Source organism: Zonotrichia leucophrys, chromosome 2, assembly GCF_028769735.1.
Source record: "Zonotrichia leucophrys gambelii isolate GWCS_2022_RI chromosome 2, RI_Zleu_2.0, whole genome shotgun sequence".
NCBI lineage: Eukaryota > Metazoa > Chordata > Aves > Passeriformes > Passerellidae > Zonotrichia > Zonotrichia leucophrys.
Window position 1 is genome coordinate 47,305,350 of NC_088171.1, and position 19,208 is coordinate 47,324,557.

The window sequence follows — 19,208 nt, forward strand, 5'->3', positions numbered from 1 at the left end:
CTGAAGTGCCTTTATAGCTCCCATCAGATCAGGCTGTGACTTTGAAGTAAATAAACCTCTGATTTTAGACAAAGGGCTGGAGTGTAATAAAAGCTGCGTGTTATTCTTCACAGGCACCTTGAATAAGGCCACAGGGAGCAAAGTAAAAAGACTGGAAAGCACAGCTTCTTTTTCTTGAGTTTTATGATTTACATTTTTCTAGCCCTTTGATTTTTTGGTCTCTAATTAAGTCATAAGATTGGGTGAGGTGGGTACTTGCATGTTCTAGATGGCCACCTGTGTCACCTAATGAACTGAGCTACTAATTATAGGTGGAGGTCACTTCAGAGGGCCACTTCAACTAAGGAATTTGAAGTAGCAAAATTTTACTAAAAGAAACGCCCCAAGTATTTGTTTTCTGCACCTATTTAATGGCAGGGATAACCAAAAGGGTTGACACCACTGGGGCAAGGTAGGCAATAAATGGAATATTTCTGCTGCCTGCTGTTGCACATCCTCTATTGACATTCCTTAATGTGGTCGATGTGCTCTTTGGCCTTGGGAAATCCCTGGCTTTTTGCCATAGCAAGATGACATTATAATGTACAGTGATTCTGCCTTCTCGTGGAGTTTCATTGATTCTCAGCATTTTGGGGAGAAAGATGAATTACATTAATCATCTTGCCTGGTATAGTACACAGTAGCCTCTTTCAAAGAACCTCTAGGCAAAATTGATGTTCTGCAGTGGCAGAATTTTGTTTTCTCTGAGGTTACTGCCTTTTTCTCTGCTGTTTGTCTTTCTGTCACAGTGAGAAGTGATTCCTAAGTTGGGCAGTTTATGGGGTAGCTCTTCAACACCCTGAGGATATTTTAACAAGCACATGATGTAGGTAGTTGTTCATTTAAGTAACATGGATTTCTTCAGTGCAGCACATGTTCTGTATGAGACTAGGCAGCAGTTATGAATTGCTGTCTAAGTGGGGTTTAAACACCATTTACTTGGGCTCCTGGATTATTCTAAGACTGTTTTCTACAGTGTTCCTTCAAGAGAAGAAAGATGCATTGAATCACAAGGACCTCACCTGAAGAAAAAGAGCAGGCTGCTGGCCCCACACTTTATTTTCTGAATTTCAAGAAATGGTAGCCTTGGGTTTGGTTTGCTTGCAATAGCTTTTGTCTTTTTTTTTTTTTTTTCAGAATAAGGAAGTGACGTGCAAAAGGGAGAAGTGTCCAGTGCTCTCCAAGGACTGTGCTCTCGTCATTAAGCAGAGAGGAGCTTGCTGTGAGCGTTGCAAAGGTGCCATTCCCTTCCTGTTGCTTTCCCTCCTTTTAAAAAGTTATCAGTGCACATTTAGGTTGCCAAAGATAGGAGTAAACTCACAGCTTCTCAGCTGGGACTTGGCTGTCACCAGAAGCTGGAAGAGGGCATTAACCATAATTGAAATAAATATCTTTGCAAAGCTGAGGGAAATGCATAAATTCACATATTTGTCCTGCAATTATTAGTCCTTGCACAGCAACTGTCTATTAGAAATACATCTTTATTCTTCATTGCTATGTTGTTGATATTTTAGGAGTTCTAATTTTATCAGACTTATTTTAGGTCAACATCAATGTAGTAGTAGTCACTAGTAGTCACTGGCCAGTAAGAATTTCTTTAGCTTTTTATCTGGTTGGACAGAATAAGAATAATACTTCTGATTAATAAAGAGCAGGGTAATTAATTATCCATGGCTATTCCTATTTCTCCCTTTGAAAAGAAACAAACGAAGCAAATTTTATTCATTTTATTAAACATTTCCTGATTAAAACAATAATATTGTGGACATTTTTATGAAAGCTAAATAAGCAACAATCTGAACATTATATATTTATTTATTGACCAACACTGTATATTCCAATCTGTTTAAAATGAGATAATGATCAAATAATAATTTTTAAAAAGTGTAAGCATGAGTGGCATGTGTCTGCTATGTTTAACCACATGAAAAATATGCAAGTAGATGAAATTGAAAAGTAGTCTTTTTTTTAATATTGATACAGTAAGTAATATGCTCTAAACCAATAATTTTGCTGAGGCACTGCTTCCATAATCAACAAGGTGCAGAATGTCAAATTCAAACAGCTCTATTGTATTTTTCGTCTGTCACTTTTAATTCTCCACTGGTGATTGTGTGGGATTGAGAGGGAGATAGGGTAGGATAAATTGTTGGGAAATAAAAGCATTTCTTGCCTTCCCAGAGGAAATACAAATTCAGGAAAACAGATTTTGCTGAAATTTAAATGAAAGAGGCGTAATGGATGTGTATTTTTCCTGGAAGGTTGCAGAGGTGTGTTAGATGCTGTGCTTATGATTTGCTTCTGTGCTGCAGCTTTGGAATAAGTTTGGCAATCCCCAATTTGAGGATTTGTCTAGAAACATGATGCTTAAAAGAGAAGGAAGTGAACTGGAAAAAAAATTAAACCATTACTAAAACATTAAGAATTTGAAATTACAGATTTTACATAAATTAAATGTAATTTATTTCTTTTATCAAACCATGTTTAGTATCAGCTTTGTAGGAAAAGGTTGCTAAGTGTCAACTGGATTAGAATGGAGTTTGATTTTTCAGTTTCAAAATGGGATGTGTATTTGCTCAATGGTCAGAAAATTCTATATACATACATATGCATATGGGCATGCATGCATGCAAAATGAAAAGAATGAATGTTTCAAAGCTGAGCAAACAATATTTTAATTCAAACAGTATTTCAATTCAGACTCCTTTTAACATTTTCTGTTTATCCTGAATTGGGGCGGGTACCTACAGAACATTATGGATAGGCTTGAGCCTGGCATCTGCAGATTGGTATGCTTGACATCTCTAATGGGATAATTAATATAAACGATTCAAAAACAGAATCAGGAGGCAAATGGGTACTTGAGAAAGAAGAGGGATGAATTAGCTAGAGGGATGAGTTAGATAACATACTACTAGTTAGCTAGTAATATGTTGTTTTCATAGTAAAGAAATGTTGCCAACATATCCTTGCAAAGTTCTCGATTTGCCAAAGTGCTCGGAAATGACCTAGAGAAGAGGTGAAGAGGGACAGGAAGTTTGCTGCTGGTGCCCTGATCTCTGCAGCATAGCAAAGCAGGAGGATTTGTGAGGAGCTGCAAAAGGCTCTCAGGGCACTGAACAACTGATGGCAAAGGAAGATAACGTGGATGGGAATAAATGGATGCCCAGAGGACAAAACAGTCCTGACTTTATAAGTACAATACTGGCTCTGAGTTGACAATAACTGAATAGCAACTGTTCCTGAGTGTCATAGCAGATACTTCTGTGGCACAATCAACTCAACCTTCAGCAGTTCTCCAGGAGGAAAATTGAATGCTGAGTTTGTTAGGAAAGGAGCAAGGTACAAATCAAAATGCCCTCTTTTCCCTCTGAGTCACACAGGCTGCTTATTCCTGCCCTTCTGGAAGCTAAACTAGAGCTATAGACCTTGGTCTGTATTTTTCACACTTCCCAAGGTGTCTCATAGTAGCAGCTATGAGAAGATTATTGACTAGAAGTGTTTTTGGTATGATCTAAGATGGCAGTTTCTATGTGCTTAAAATGCAAGAAGAACATTAAATTTCATAATTCAAAGGGGAACAAAAAAAAGCTCTCAAGGACTGAATTTTCAAAGTAGATGTGAAATTTCTGAGTAAGTTTTTCTGGGCTTTCTGAAAGGCAAAGCGAAATACTCACCCAGTTAAATCCCACAGTCTTGACACCACATTCTGTCCCCAGGTTGTTCTGGTTCCAGGGGAAGAGGCTGATGGAGCCACCTCTAGCCCAGGGCAGGCTGCTCTCCCAGCACTCTGAACCCTGCTGAAGATCCTGCTCTGTTCTGTGCCAGGTCTAAAATGAGTCTCCCATGGGGGTAGCTGGGGAATGAAGGCTGCAAACACCAGGCTGGCAGTGCAGCCCTTCAGCTGCTCCCTTCGTGTCCCAGCACCTCCCCAGCACTCCCCACACAAAGCTCAGCTGCAGCAGGGATTGGCCCTGCAGCACTTATTCTCAGTTACTATTTTGTCAAGCTGCCAGAGTGCCCATGGGGAATTCAAGCAGGAAAAGGGAAACGGATTTTTTTTTAATTTTTTTTTTTTTACTAGTTGCATTTCATCTAAACATGAACAAAATGTTACCAAGAAAAGACATCAGAACCTGATGACTTTTTTCTTGGCTTTGTTCCCAAAGCCTGGGAGAGCTTAATCAAGCCTTACAGGCTCTTGCCAGCTCTCTTTGATAGCTTCACATCTTCCTACCTTGTAAAGAAATGAACGAATGAGTGAATGAATGAATGAATGGCTGCTTTCATCTGAGTGCAACATCAGGGGCATAACATTGAGACCAAAGGGCATGTTCCAGAGCAGGCTCGTGTAGGGAGGAATCCACCACTCATGAGTCATTTGTGACATTTCTGCCAGTGCATTTCATTCTATCATGAGGAGCACGAGGACATTCCCTGCCCATTGCAGGGGGGTTTAACTAGATGACCTTTAAAGGTCCCTTGCAACCCAAACTATTCTGATGGTACCTGCAGCAGTGCACCCGCCTGAACTCTCCTATTCAGAGCTCTGCATACAGGAGAAACAGAATTGTTGGTAGAGAACTTTTCCTGCAAATGCTTGTGTGCTGAGCGTAAGTCCCTTACTTCCATGTGGGTATTTGTATGCTACTTAGATAATTTATAGCACTTCTTTTCTTTATATTTTGTAATAAACAGAAAAAGTAAGGAGCAACTACTCGTAGAGCTTTTGCAATCAGAAAATTAACTGTGCTGCAAAGTATCATATGGAAAGGTTTGGTTTTGCTTTGTCACAGAATCACAGAATATCCTGAGCTGGAAAGATCCCTCAAGGATCATCAAATTCTGACTCCAGGCCCTGCACAGGATAACAATGTGACTGGGAACATTGTCCAAATGCTTCTTGAACTCTTTCAGGTTCAGTGCTGTGACCACTTCCCTGGGGAGCCTGTTCCACTTCCCAACCACCCTCTGGGTGAGAAACCTTTCCCTAATATCCAGCCAGAACCTCCCCTGACACAGCCTCATTCCCTCAGGTCGTGTCACTGCTCACCATAGAGAAGAGACCTGTGCCTGCCCCCCTGCCCCTCTGCTTCCCCTTGTGAGGAAATTGAAGGCTGCAATGAGGTCTAAGATTTAAATGGGATTTTAGATTTAAATCCTCCAGACTAGCCATTTGATTTAACACTGTTCTTGACTTTTGGGCCATGGGACCTAAATTGTAAAGTTGGTGGGGCAAAGCTCACTCTTGCTGTGTGTTTGTGAAAAGTCTGGAACAGAGAAATGTGGGGCCCTTGATTATGGCTCCCTGCTGCAAGGAGAATGCAGGTGACTCAGTCTAATAGGAAAAGTTTTCAGTAAGATTATTCTTTTGACAGATATTTTCTGTCGTTTGTAAAACATACCATGTGCCTCTAGCATGCTATTAATTTTGAAAATACTAAAAAATTAGGCCCTCTTATTACTTTTGCATGGGATAAACAGGTCACTTTTCATCTCTCATTTTACTTAATTTATTAATATATTTAATGAAAACCTATGAGGTCACTGAGATTATAGAAATAGATTTGGCAGCATTATCTTATTTAGTTGGATAGAGACCTGTCACTTAGATATTGACTAGTAAGTTATTTGCACTCTGAAGAAATTATAATACTGGCTCAGGACTGCATAAAGTTTGCATTTCTAAAATTGTGTGCCATATTCTACTCTCTTATCTTAAGAATCTTGATCTTCTATGGATGTTCAAAGAAAAAGTTGGTGGGAATTCTTTTACAACAAAGGAAAGATGTTCAGAATTTTCTTTTGCTTCTCATATGCAATTTTGCATTTTCTGTCCTTGTTAACTTTTGAGAATTTTTGGGAGGTTTTTGTTTGGTTTTTTTTTTTTTTTTTTGTGGTTGGTTTTTTGGTTTTCCTTTTAGTAATTAATTATTGATCTTAGAAATTCTTGTGCTATGCTCCATTGAAATGCAATCTATCAGAGAATGGAATCCCAGCCCAGGCAACAACAGTGCTTGGTCTACTAAATATTGAATATCCAAAGGTATCATAGTTAATTGTGCATTTCTTGGAAAGGATATCAAATACTGTGGTTGAGAATTGCAGCCAATTTCAACTATTAGGCTGGCTTGCAAAGGAAGTTAGAGGGAGGCTGTGAGATTATCAGTGTTCTGGCTGCTCTACTGGCACCCTGCAGGATCCATCTGTACCTCTGTACTTTGTTTGCCTCTGGACAGCCCTAAGTGTGAGGTGCCCAACACCATTTTGGTGTCCTGCTGCAAGACTGACTGGGAGGACCTTTTTGTGGGGCACTACCACTTGCAGCCCATCCTTGCATGCTCTAAGGCAAGCTGTCAGAGGCAAGGGATAATACATGGATGGAGGGGGATGGGATGTGAAAATAGTATGTATATTTTCCTAAAGAAATTTCTTTCACCTTTACCTGAATAATCTAGACCTGGCTTCTGTCAGGGACTGGCTATGAGAGATGGTTTGAGAACATAAACAAGTCTTAACTTTTCTTTTGGCCCTTCTCAGTGCTTCTGAGTCCCTTGCTAGAGTGTTCCAGCTCTAAACCAGAAGGTCTGCTTCTTGAGTCTGGAAGTACACGTTCATCTCAGTGTTCATTCAGATGTTAGCTTTGTATCTGAAGAAAAGACAGAGGTTTTGAAGCTGTGACAAACAGCCACCAGGGACAGCACCATTCAGTATCATCACAGGGCCACCTTTGATTGCTTCTGGTTATGCCTAAGAGAAGGTCTCTATCTCTCCATCCTTTCTTTGAGTTGACTCTTCTTTCAAAGGTCTTAGCAGATACATTTGGCATCTCTTGAGTGTCTGGTGTATACTGTTGTGTTCAGTGGTGCCTCAAATTTCAGATACTCTTATTTACCTTGGTGAATATAATTTTCCATTTATGTAAGAAATTTCAATGAACAGTCTTGTCGTGTTGTCCTAAACAGTTTTTCAGTCAAACATCAGTTACACAGATTTTCACACTGATGGTTTCACATGTAATGTTTTTCTGTAACAAAATGATAAACATCTTAGGACATGTAGTACTGGAATAGGAATTTTTTTACTATTTAATTTTGAAGATGAAAACTGTACAGATCTTGGATGATTTTGCTGATGTGGGAAAATTGGGTACAAGAGCAAGTAATTTTATCATTGAGCAACATCATTCATGGCAGCCCTCATAACCATGAGAGGTGAAAGCTCTCCAGCTGCCAGGCTTGGCAAGCACAATGAGTATCAGCTCAGGATTCAATGGCAGCTCTCACTGTATGCCATTTTGAATTGCAAGGTTCTTAGGAACCCTGCAGGGCAAATTTTTTTCACCCTGTACATGGAACACAAGACATTTGGGAAGGTAAAATTCAGTTCCAGTGGTGTGCAAGGGCCAAAAACAGCACTGGGAGGAGCTGATGTCTTGTTTCTGCTGCTGTTTGCTCAGCGAATATGGGCTGCTTTGCATCCTCTGTGTGTGAACTGTGTGGTCCTAGCACAGCTGACCCCCGTGGCCTCCTCACTCTGCTGTGTTGGGCAGCCTTTAAATGGCCCCTGTGCATCCCTTGGGTACTGTAATTGTCATGGTTCAGCTGCAAATAGGTTTTCTTAGACTTGGTTAGAGAGGAAAGAGTTGGATTTTCACTGTTTAGAGCTAGGCTTGATAAGCATGGGAGGTTTTGTATACATTTTCATGCTTCTGTGTTGACAAATGAAGACCAGGGTTACGCAACAGGAAGTTTAATTTTCTGGTAGCTGTCAATGACTCTACCATCACTGCTACATGTGAAAATATATTTCATAATAGGTATATGTGTGATTCACAGTTCTTTTAGTTTGGCTAACTGATTTCCTGCCAGAGAAATACTGCAGAATGTGCAAGTTATTGGTGTGGTTTTTTTGTTTAGGGTTTTGGGGTTGGCTCTTTTTTTTGGCTAGAACTGGTATTTAGTGTTAGCATGCCTGGATACCTCCCTGAGGATTAATTTATCAAACACTAAATAAAGCATGTCTTCTGACTCTTTTCTTTTCCCTAATGTTTATTTTCCATGCCAAAAGAGAGGTTGCATTTTTAAACAGAAAGTGGGGGGAAAGCAAAAAAGAGACTTAATAGGAGAAGAAAGATGCTGAAGAAATGAGGGATGAGGAGCCAGTCTATTGTGCACCAATCTATCACTTTCTCTTGGGAGAATAAGGAAATGACTTGTCTATAAAATTCTCATTAGACTAAAATAAGCACAAGTTTCTTCTGGAATCTAATTAGGCTATGTCAAATTGAGTAATAAAGGGTTGTTTTTTAATGAACTCCTGAGGACACTGGCAGAACTTTAGCACTACTAAACTGTCTCTTACAGTCAATTTCCCTATCTTCATGATACTGTTATATGGGTGGGTATCTGAGGAAGAAGAAAAAAGGGTCATTTATCAGAGTTGTACAATTTGGAAAGACAAATGTCTTCCTGATCATCAGCTTGTCCACATGCCAACAGAAAAATCTGCTATAATTCTCCTCTTTTGTTATTGTAGTCCAATTCTCCGTGAGGATGCTTGTTTAAGAATGAAATTGGCCTTTCAAATTAAATTGGCCAAGGATTGGTTTGTTATATTTGAAACAAAGTTGCCCAAGTATGGCATGCACAGTATTAAAACAAAGTAGCTAAATAATTATATTAGAAGTTATTTTACTATTTTAGCATCATCCTTTTTTCATGTCAGAGGAACTAAATCTGGAGGATCATTTTGCCTTTAAGAGGTGACTAGAAGGTAATTAGCATTAGTTTCCACTGCATATGCAACAATTGACCAACTTCAAAGTATTTAGTGGTTTGGTTAGATTCAGATAAGCAACTTTGGGCTTGCATGTTTATCCAGGACTTATCTGAACTATTTGGGTTGAAGGAGGCAATGGCAACAAAACCTACAACTAACTGAAAGTTAATATTTTACATTAATAAAACACCAGCTATTTTTAAAGAAAGGAGCAGGAAAGACTGAAAAATTAGGACACACTCCTTGACTGATATGAATCACTTCAGCATTTTAAAAATTGATGTAGACCACTAATATTTAACTTCCTTCCATATTTGGAATCCTAAAGGTTTTCCTTATGGAGTATATGAGTCAAGATCAAATTTACTTATTAATGTCAAATGTTTCGCATACTCCTTAGAGTGTTCTCAGGCTTTTTGGGTTCCCTTTTTGAAAACTTCCGCTGTAACCCTTTTAAAATTTTCTTTTAAGTAGGTATTCAGGCAGAAGTAAGTAGATAGCATTTAAGTGATAGTCCTAAGCTCTGATCTTGATTTATTAGATTCTCTTGCTCTTCCTTTGAATGGTGGATGGAGAAAGTAAGGTAATGTACTGATATTTCCAAAGGGCTTTTGGGGAAAAAAAAAAGCTTTAAAAGATTTTTAAGAACATCAAGGATCTTCCCTCATACTCTGTTATGGAAACTAACATCAGGGACTTCTGAAAACAAAATATTCAGTGACTTCTGGTTTCTAGGCCAAATCTGGTGGACCTTTAACCATGGATGAGCCAGAATGGCTTGACTGAGCTGGCACATAGAATGCAGCAGGTTTCACTCAGATGAATTTAGGTGAGGCCCAGAAATATCCATGCTATGGGTAAAGGGACTAGGAAAGTCCAGCTGTATGTTTGCAGGTGTCAGCTGAGGGATTTGTACATTGAAAATGAGGTTCAGAAAAACTAGCTGGTATGTGGGCTTTGTTTCTTTTTCCTTTTGAAGAGTGAGTAGTGGGTGTAGCTCTGGGGCGTCCAAAGGGCAGAGTGTCAGGGCACACCTGTGGCCAGAGACAGATTAAAGTGTCACCCAGAGATTGTCAAACACTCCTTTCTTACCCTTTTCAGTTTTGCTTGACTTTCAACGTTCCCCCATCTCTTCCCAAGGATGCTTTTTACACTGGCTTACTCTTCCCTTTCTTCATGCTGCTCCTTGTGCTGAGCATCTGCTGAAATCCAGCTCCCACCATGCCTCACACTGGTGCTAGATGGGAGCTGCTCTGTCTCCCTCATTCAACCTGCTGGCCCACACCAAAGAGAGCAGTCTTAGTCCCTCCAGTGCTTCTGCAATCTTTTCCATTCTGGTTCCCGTTTTTAAACTCCCCTTTGGGGCCTGCAGACTCTCCTTACCATGGTTGCTCCTGGTGTGCCGTGCCCTTGCTGCTTTCCACAGGGACAATGCTGCAGGGCAGAGGGTTTTGCAGCACAGCTTGGATATGCCCTTCAAGCAAGAGCAGTGCTGACTACATGAGGGCACCACCTTCATGCTCTGTCAACCAGACTAATCCTTCAGCTGAAAATTTCACTTTAATATGCACATCTGTACATGCAGATTAGCCCAGGGTCGTTACCTTTCTTTTGGAAGAAACATTTTACATTAAAGAACGTAGTTGCTGAGCAAATATGTAAGGTATTTTTGCAGTTGCTATTTTCCAACCTAGCCCTTGATTCATGATTCTGGTAAAATATACACACAGATATTTAACAACACAGCTCATTCCATGTTGAGTGTTCTGCACGCTTGTAAACTGTTTCTCAGACTGGCACCGGCTTGACCTGAGCTTCAGCAGCTTAGGGATGTTAAGCACATTGAATAGGCTCTGCAGTCATCAGGGCTTTCAGTGAGCAGTAAGTGAGACTGTGCTGCAAGATTAATTCAGTGGTTTTCAGAGTGGAACTTCAAAATGCACAAGAGGAGTATAGGGCTGCACAATCTCCTCTTGATGTGTTGTCCTGCATGTATGAGAGCTCAGAGAACTGTATTTAATGCACTGAGAATCTGAATATTTCTTTATTATTCAAAATAATTTAATAGGGGCTTTTCTATTTAAGACTATAAGAATCAGATGTATACTTTGTGCCTTTCAATGTTTGTCAAAGATGAAATTATCAGAGCCAACCTTGAGACTATTGATCATCTCTTTCCAAAATATACCTATTTCAGCTTAAGTAAGTGAAATGGCCACAGCATCTACAATTTTCTCCTCTGTTGCTCTGTATTCATCCTGGAAAAAGAATTTGATTATTGCAAATAATGAAGTACAAGTCTTCTTTTTTTTATTAACTGAAATGGAGGCAGTTAACACATTTGCAAATGATCTTTATATATCATGATTCCTTTAAATTTTATGTTGAATTCAAAATTATTTTAAGGAGATCTTAAGGTCCTGAGTACCTCAGAGCTGTGATTCTTGATCTTTTTTTTTACAGTAGGCTCAAAGATTTACTGCTGTAGGGCTGATAAATTGCCTTTATTTTCAGAAGGACATAAAACTTATTCCAAAGCAGGACAGTGCACCCTACACAGCAGAGAAAGACTTAGAGTAGTTGCTGAGGTAGGGTGTGGAAACAGAATGGTGCCCTGAGCATTGTTTGACTGATTGTAGTTCTGTGGTTCTGCAGCTCCATGTACACGTCTGTGTTTCAAAGTCTTTGGCAAGACTCCTGTTGGTTTCACGGGCTCTTTGAACCAGCTAATTTTGAATAAAATATACTAGGAAAAAAACCCCAAAAGCAATAAATGGAAAATGGGCATTTTTCCCACAGAAAATGGGGTATGTGTTATTTGCAAAATTTTTCTCAGAACCACTCTAGGTCTCCAAAGAATTACTTTTTAGTTGAAACTATTTTGCATTAATAAACTAACTCTTTTTAAACAAATATTATATTTCTACTTAATAAGTATTTTCTGGTCTTGCTTCTCTGGTGAGTTATTTTATCATTTTCTTTGTGTTCTTTTTTGGTTTTCTTTTTTGCAAAATACCAGAAAACGGCAAAGAGAAAACGAAAAAGGAAGAGAAACTAGTAGAAACATATATTCAAAAAAGTGAAAATTAATGTTTGTTTTGGTGTTTGCTTTTTTCCAAATGGCTCCATGAAATTTCATTTTGCACAAAACAAATGTGGGTTGATCCAGTGCATGGGCAAACAAACCTGTTTTCTGTTAACAAAGTTGTCATATAGCACAAAAAGATGAATAAAGCCAAACTCCATGAGAGTCCAGAATGTCTCCCCATGAGATTCACCACACACACATGAGAACTTGATGGCTTTTAGTTCATGTGGATGGTGATCCCGCCTGTCATGAATATGAAAAGGCATTAAGGAGAGGCAGCTCTGCCAGTGTCAGCTCATCCCTGCTGAGCTGTGCTTGCTGAAGGGCTCTCCCGAGGGCTTTGGTTAATGGATGAAGATAGCATGGCCCAGCTACATGATGAATGCTTCCAGCTCTTCTTTTACCCTCTTTCCTCCCTCTCCCCATTCCAGTGCTTGAGTAACTGTGTAGCTCCTGAATGGACTGCAGAGTAAGCGCTGACATCCATTTTTAAGTGAATTGTCACTGATCTTGGTTTCTCTTGACCAGTCAGGGTTAGTAAGGGGTTTGGCCAGTTGGGCATCAGCAGCAGGATGATCCTCCCAGGACATGATCCTTCTCTTTCATCCCAGCTCTCAGCTCTACCTCCTCTGTTAGCCCAGGGGAGAGGGTGGTTTGCATTTAGGATGCCACCCTGTGATCCTCAGCAGCAGCCTCCCACAAGATTTTGTTCAGCTGAACTGATGGGTTTCTCTCTCATCCTCTAGATTGCAGTTTTGAAGGAAATACGTACAACAGCTCCATGAAATGGCACCTCCCCAGCAACCCCTGTGTAACATACCAGTGCCAGGTAAGGATGTCATAAAAATTGTGCTAATTGAGTTATAAGCTTTTCCCAGGAAATCCTGAGCCTTCATTTGTCCAACCCAAATAATCTGAAATATTTTATGCCCAAAGCACAATATGGACTTTGCATTTAAAGTAATTTAAATCCACTTAGATGCAGCCAGCTATAACCAAATATTCAGAAGTATGGGTTTTAAATGACTTAAGTACCTCAATATCCAAACTTTGTTGAAGGAGAGGTACACAGCCATGCCATTTCCTGCTGTCTTGACTTTGAAGTAAGTCATCTTTTCTTCAGCATTCTAAGCCTTTTGTGAGATACAAATTATTTTAATAATTGGACACTTCTGTGTGTATCTGTCCATATTCTTTAAGAAAAACCCACAACCAAATCTTTTTTCCTGGGCTCCTGAACTGTTAACACAGTGGTATTTTTGGTAGCTTGGCTATCTGCAACCATAACATTTTCAAGATTGTTGCTTGTCAGGCTCAAACCAAGTAATTATGTAGGCAATTTTAGCTTATGTCTGTAAATAGGTCTGCCATTTTTGCTGACAATTTGATCTGGTTTTAACAGTAACATTCAGGCAGCTACTAAGAATGGCAGAGATTTGTGAGTATGAAGAGCTTCTACTAAGAGGAAATGAGAGTTTCAAGGGCTTTTTTATATTTTTCTCTAAAACTTCTGCTCTGAGAAACCAATTAATTTTTGAAAATAAGTGCACTGAGATGACTGAAGCTAGATCAGTATTCTGTATCTTGCACCTAATGAAAGGAAACTCACTACTTGAATTTAGATATGTTGCATGTGGTCAGTTCTTTATTGTCTGTTTCAGTGTCTAAATGCAAAACTGGGTTATTCAGTTTACCCTAGATCCACACATTTAAAAAACAAGTTGGCCTTGCCTCAAACAGCTGTAAATAAAAAAAAAAGGTAGCAGCTTTAATGCATAGATCCTCACACCCAGGTTTGTTCAGGACTCTTGACTTCTCGAATAAGTACAGGAAATGTTAATTTACTAATACTTATCAGGCAAAATATCAAAGATAAGCGTCTCCCCTCTACAGAACAAGATGCTTTTATCTGCTTACTAAGTCTATTTTCCTCCAATAGGAGAGGGAGGAGAATGCCTTGTGTCTGGCCTGTTTTCACCAGAGCTGCATGGCAGATTACTGAGGTTAAGGATTCCTGATAAAGCAGGATTCCTTTCCCTAAGAGGATGCTTGTTTTTTTTACCTGATGCATTTTAAGGCAAATCCCACGTCTGGAGTCAGGGAGACTGAAGTGGGTCTTTTGAGTGTGGATTAACCTGAGTCCTGATACCAGGCAGCAGGTACAGAAAGAAAAGAAGTTTTGAAGGCCAGGGCTTTGCAGCATGTGCTGGGCTTTAATTCTACTGAATGTAATTGTGAATTTTTGCTTGTTAAAGCAACCACAACGCTAACAATAAATGTGCCTAATCTGCTTCTTTTTCAGGAAGGAGTGATAGTAGAATCAGAAGTACAGTGTGTTGTTCACTGCAAAAACCCTTCCAAACTCAGGGGAATGTGTTGTCCTGTGTGTCCAGGTGAGATTTCGTGGTTAAGATGCTATTCTACATGTGCAACTGTATTTCTAATGATACTCATCATCATCTGGGAGGCTGCCTCTAACTAATCTGTTATACTCAACAGTTTAATAAAATGTGGGCTGGTGACTCACAATGATCACTATAACACAAGATTTATTCAATATGCTTTAGCAGAGGACATGCAGACCAGGGGATACAGGGGCAAAATCCTGTGCTAATATTCACAGGTGTGTTTGTGTCATTTTTTAGAGGGTCTGTAAGGTGGGTTTGCATGACCAATGACCATGATTTTGTGAGGAAGGGAAGGGTAAGAGTAATCATAAAAAAGGAGATTAACTTATGAAGGGGAGTGAGAATGGGTTTGCCTTTGTAAAGCGCAGTGGCAAATTGCCATTTTTTTAAGGTTAATATGATTTTATCAGTGATTTTGAAGGTAAGCATTGCTCCAGTTGTGATATAATGGATTTATTATATTTTGATTAGTTATAATATCTGCTAATATCTATTATAAACTCAGGGAATAAGAATGGATTATTAAAAAAGCAAACAGCCTAAAAAACTGCTTTAAAGGCACTTCTAATGGGAGACTTGCCTCGACTTAATTTCTGCATATTTATGTGCTGTAGAAGGATGTTTGCTTTCCCCCTCTCCCCCCACCTCCTCCCCACAAAGGACATTTAGGCTTTCTCAAGGATTTGTTTAGGATTTGTTTTCTTCTGAAGTGATCCTCTCTCTCCAACTACCTGAAAGGAGGTTGTAGCATGGTGGGGATTGGTTTCTTCTCCCAGGCAACCAGTCACAGGACAAGGGGACACAGTCTCAAGATATGCCAGGGGAGGTTCAGTCTCCCCTGATGACACCAGGAGGAATTTCAGCATGGAAAAGGTTTTTAACCTTGTAATGGGCTGTCCAGGGTGTTGGAGTCACTATCCTTGAAGGTGCTCAAGAAATGTCTGGATGTGGCACTTAGTGCCATGGTCTACTTGACTAGATGGAGTCAAAGGTTGGACTTGATGTTTTGGGAGTCTTTTCCAACTGAAACGATGCCATGGTTGTGCATGGGAGACGATGGTATGATTTACTTTTCATGTTGTTGTACAGTGGGGAATGTTAGGGGGAAAACTCAGCATTCTACCTTGAGCCAAACTTATTCAAATGCTGTTTTCCAGGTTGTGTATTTGAAGGGAGACTTTACAATGAAGGAGAAGAATTTAGGCCTGAAGGAAATAAATGTACCAAGTGCTCTTGTATTGTAAGTATTTGCCTTTTGGCATTGTATCTCCCTGTATGAACTTCAAAAGGCACATTATTATTGCCATAACAAAACAAAAAATATAAGGAATCCAACACTATTATGCTTTCTTCTCTGGGAATTCAGGTCTCTGTTGAAGAATTTATGGCATTAATACATTGTATCACTCACAATTTGAGTTTATAATCTTTTCCACCGTATGCAGGTGGAGCAGGTTATTTGGAAGAGGGCTGATCTGTTGAGTTAGTGGTGCCTTTTTTGTGATAGGATCATGCAGGAGGAGACAGAAATCTTTTTGGCCTTCATCAATTGATCAGCATTTATTAGATGCTTCCTTAAGCCAAACCTTGCCAAGGATTCCTTTCAACTATATGCAACAAGGGCCTTTGCTCTGAATTACTGAGTGAAAGAATGAGGGTTGCCTCCTGTGGCTGTCCCAGGTGGATTTTTGGCTTGATACTTGATGAAAAGGTCATATCCTGGATTTTATTCTTGACTAGCAACAATATAGAGAGGAAGTAATAATTGTGTCCTTTGAGTAATGAGTGCAGGTTTCTTTTTCACTTCCATTAAGTTAAAATATAATGCTGTTTGAGTTGGGGCAGATAGCTTTGGCTTCCTTTCTGTAATCTGTGAGATGAGTAAAACACAAAGTTCAAATCGCTGCTTTTGTTGCAATTTGTGGGCCTGTTATCAGCAGAATATGTAAGGCTTTACATTTCAGTAGGATGCCAAGAAATTAGTCACTACCAGGTAAAGTTCTCCTGCATCATTAAAATAAAATCAAAAAAGGAGGAGAGAATGATAGACTTCAAAAGTTAATGTAACCTTACATATATACACTGATTTAATGAAGCTGCTGCAGAGTACTTGAACTGTTCTGTGGGGAAAAAAACCCTGGTAATCTGCAAAATTAATTTACACTGTTCCTGCGGAGATCAGGGTGCTAAGGTAATTTTTAAAAAAAGTTTTAATCCTGTAATAATGAAAACATGCCATCGCACATGTCACAGTGATGTATGCCCTGGGCTCCTGCTCTGCTGAATGCCTTCAGTCCCAGGCTGAGAACTCCCTCTGGACTTGGTGGGTCCCTTTCTCACTTCAGCTTCAGCTGTAAAGCAGCAGCTTTACTCTTGCTTTCCTTAGTTATGTTCCTCAGGGTAAGGCAGGTCTGAATAGTTGAGAAGTCAATGGAGACGTGCTTGAGTCTTTTTGGGTTCTGCTTTGCTCTTTCATAAGAACTGTACAGACATTGCCTATTGCCCAGTTATTCATGTACCAGCATCTCCTTGATCAACTTTCCTTTGTTCTCTGACTATCAAAAGCTTCTGTGCAGGGAAGAGCATTGGAGGGAGGAACCTTTACACTGGAGAGCAGTGTAAAGAAATAAAAGAATAAAGGGTCACACCTGAAGATCTGACCTTGAGAGTTACCAGTCTCAGCTGTGTTAGAGAAGGGAATGCATCAACTAAGTTTAAAACCACTTAACTATCCCTTTCAAGAAAGACATCATGATTGTTTTGGATGTTAATGGCATCTGTTTAAAATGTCCAGCTCTCAGTCTGAATCTTTCTGACAGCTTAAGAGGTGCCATCTATGTGTAAGCCATGCCAGACCTTCCTTCGGTCTTTCTGCAGAGCCTTTTTTACCCTCTTGCCAGTCTCCCCCAGAACTGAAAACTCTGCTAATTCCTATGTGATTTAAATTTGAAGTAAATAAAGGGGGCACCTTCAGGGCTGTGATCACAGTTTGCTGCCTGCTTTGCATGCATTCCCTTTTGGGAATGGGTCCTCAGTGAATCTCTTATCTAAGCAGTTGGTGGATGGATGTCGTATTTGAAGATACCTATCTATTCATGCAAAGTGATGGAAACAGGCTTGTGTGTGATGTGCTGTAATTTGTGCAGGCTTTAACAGATGGATGGAAGCTCTTCAACCCAAGTTAGATTTTTTTTTTCTGGGATTTCAGTCTTTTGTGGAAAATTGGCATAGGAAGTAGCATAACCTTTTTCTAAGGTATTTTGCAGATATTATACCTTATACATGGTATCCAGCTACTCTCACTTTAGGGTGAATTCTCCATTTTCTTGGGAGCAAGCTCTTCAAATGATAGAGGATTCTGGAGTCCACAGGCCATCACTGTCCCAGGGGTAGCTCAAACTTGGGACTGCAGATGTCACTGAACAGGAAGAAAGTAAAGAGGAATGGCTGTGGTTTGTTCTTCTGCAGAGATGTAGGTTTACCTGCTAAGGTTGACCTCACCAAATGTATTAAAATGAGGAATTACTTAGATAGAGTATTTTTACTGTTGCAAAACGATGTACTCAGAAGTAAGTACACATCTTCAGATCAGGACTGTGGGAACACATTTTTGGACAGCACTTTGGTAGGTCAGGTTTGTGGTATTATCAGCTCCAAATGGTGCTGCCTAGATACCACTGAGCTCCCAAAGAATGAGAAATGGCTGTTGTTTGTTTATTTGTTTTTAACACATTGTTTGTGTAAATAAGAACATAACTGGGATCTTGGGAGCTGGGAGTCCCCATCTGGGTGAAGCAGGCTGGCCATTTGCAGGGCTTCCTATACGTTCCATGGCCCTGGAGGGCAGAGAGAGCAACGGCATGGTTGCACCTGGGAAATTCACTCAGTCCTTACCTGCTGGGTGCTCAACTCATTATCATGGTTCCTGTTTAACACCACTTGTGGTCCTAGCTATTGTCTACTGAAAACCAGACCTAACCCACCAAGCTCATTTCATGGAGGTCAGCAAAACCAGCCATTAACGAATAACTTTTGGGCTGTTACCGAGCCAGGCGGTGCTTGCGGCGGCGAGGCAGAGATGAAAGGCCCTGTATTCCATTACCGCTCTCCTAAGTGAGCTGCTCCTTGGGGCCACTAAGATTTCTTGCTGAAAATGAGAATGTATCACCTCTCACTCAATGCATATTGCCTGTCAGGAGTGAACGAGCTGGCTTTTAATGACTCAGTTTCCCTGGGGAGAGGCATTTGTGTAGGAAAGGTGGACGGGATAATAGGGATCTCCTCGCACCCCGGCTGAAACCCAGCTGTCTCACTATAATTCATCTGTCTGGCCTGTTCCTGCTTTTCGTGATAGGCCAGTGGCCTGTTCTAGAGAGACCCTGGCTGTTTTCCCTACCATAAGCACCTACTTAAATGAAGGACTGGCTTCTTTAATCAAGTGTTATTTCTCAGATACTACTTTTATGAGGTCGAGAGTGTGTTTCTGCTTGCACAGTAAGAGCACTTGGCTTACATGTTTCCTTTCCTACAGCCTGCATTAAAATAGTCAGACTATGATTATCGTAAATGTTTTCATTTTCTCCTTTGATGTAGCACGTTTGGGGAAAAAAAAAAATAGTGGAGGGGGAAGGAGACAGGGCCAGGGAGGGAGGAGAGGAGTTTTGGCAGGAAAGTGACCTTGCGTGAGAGCGGTAACCATGGAGAAGCTTATCTTTAGGTGGTAGTATCCAAACTCATAAGTAGCCCCTTTTGACTCCTTTGAGCGCTGTTGCCCAGACCGTGGGCGCTGCGTGTTGCGGCATGCGAGGCATGCGGCCGTGCGAGGCACCGGGAGCGCAGCCCGCGCCGGCCGCGCTCCGCACCCTGCCGGGACAAGGGGAGCGGACCTGCTT

The 19,208-nt window shown here is 40.4% G+C and overlaps 1 protein-coding gene across 3 annotated transcripts in view; it reads left to right on the forward strand.

Moving 5' to 3' along the window:
- Positions 1–19,208, forward strand: part of BMPER (BMP binding endothelial regulator) — a 149,280-nt gene that overhangs the window by 25,569 nt on the left and 104,503 nt on the right. For all 3 annotated transcript variants that reach the window (XM_064704879.1, XM_064704880.1, XM_064704878.1), the window contains exons 3-6: positions 1,177–1,276; positions 12,655–12,737; positions 14,211–14,301; positions 15,474–15,556. In XM_064704879.1, coding sequence (XP_064560949.1) covers positions 1,177–1,276; positions 12,655–12,737; positions 14,211–14,301; positions 15,474–15,556 — 357 coding nt within the window. The remainder of the gene's footprint in view (positions 1–1,176; positions 1,277–12,654; positions 12,738–14,210; positions 14,302–15,473; positions 15,557–19,208) is intronic.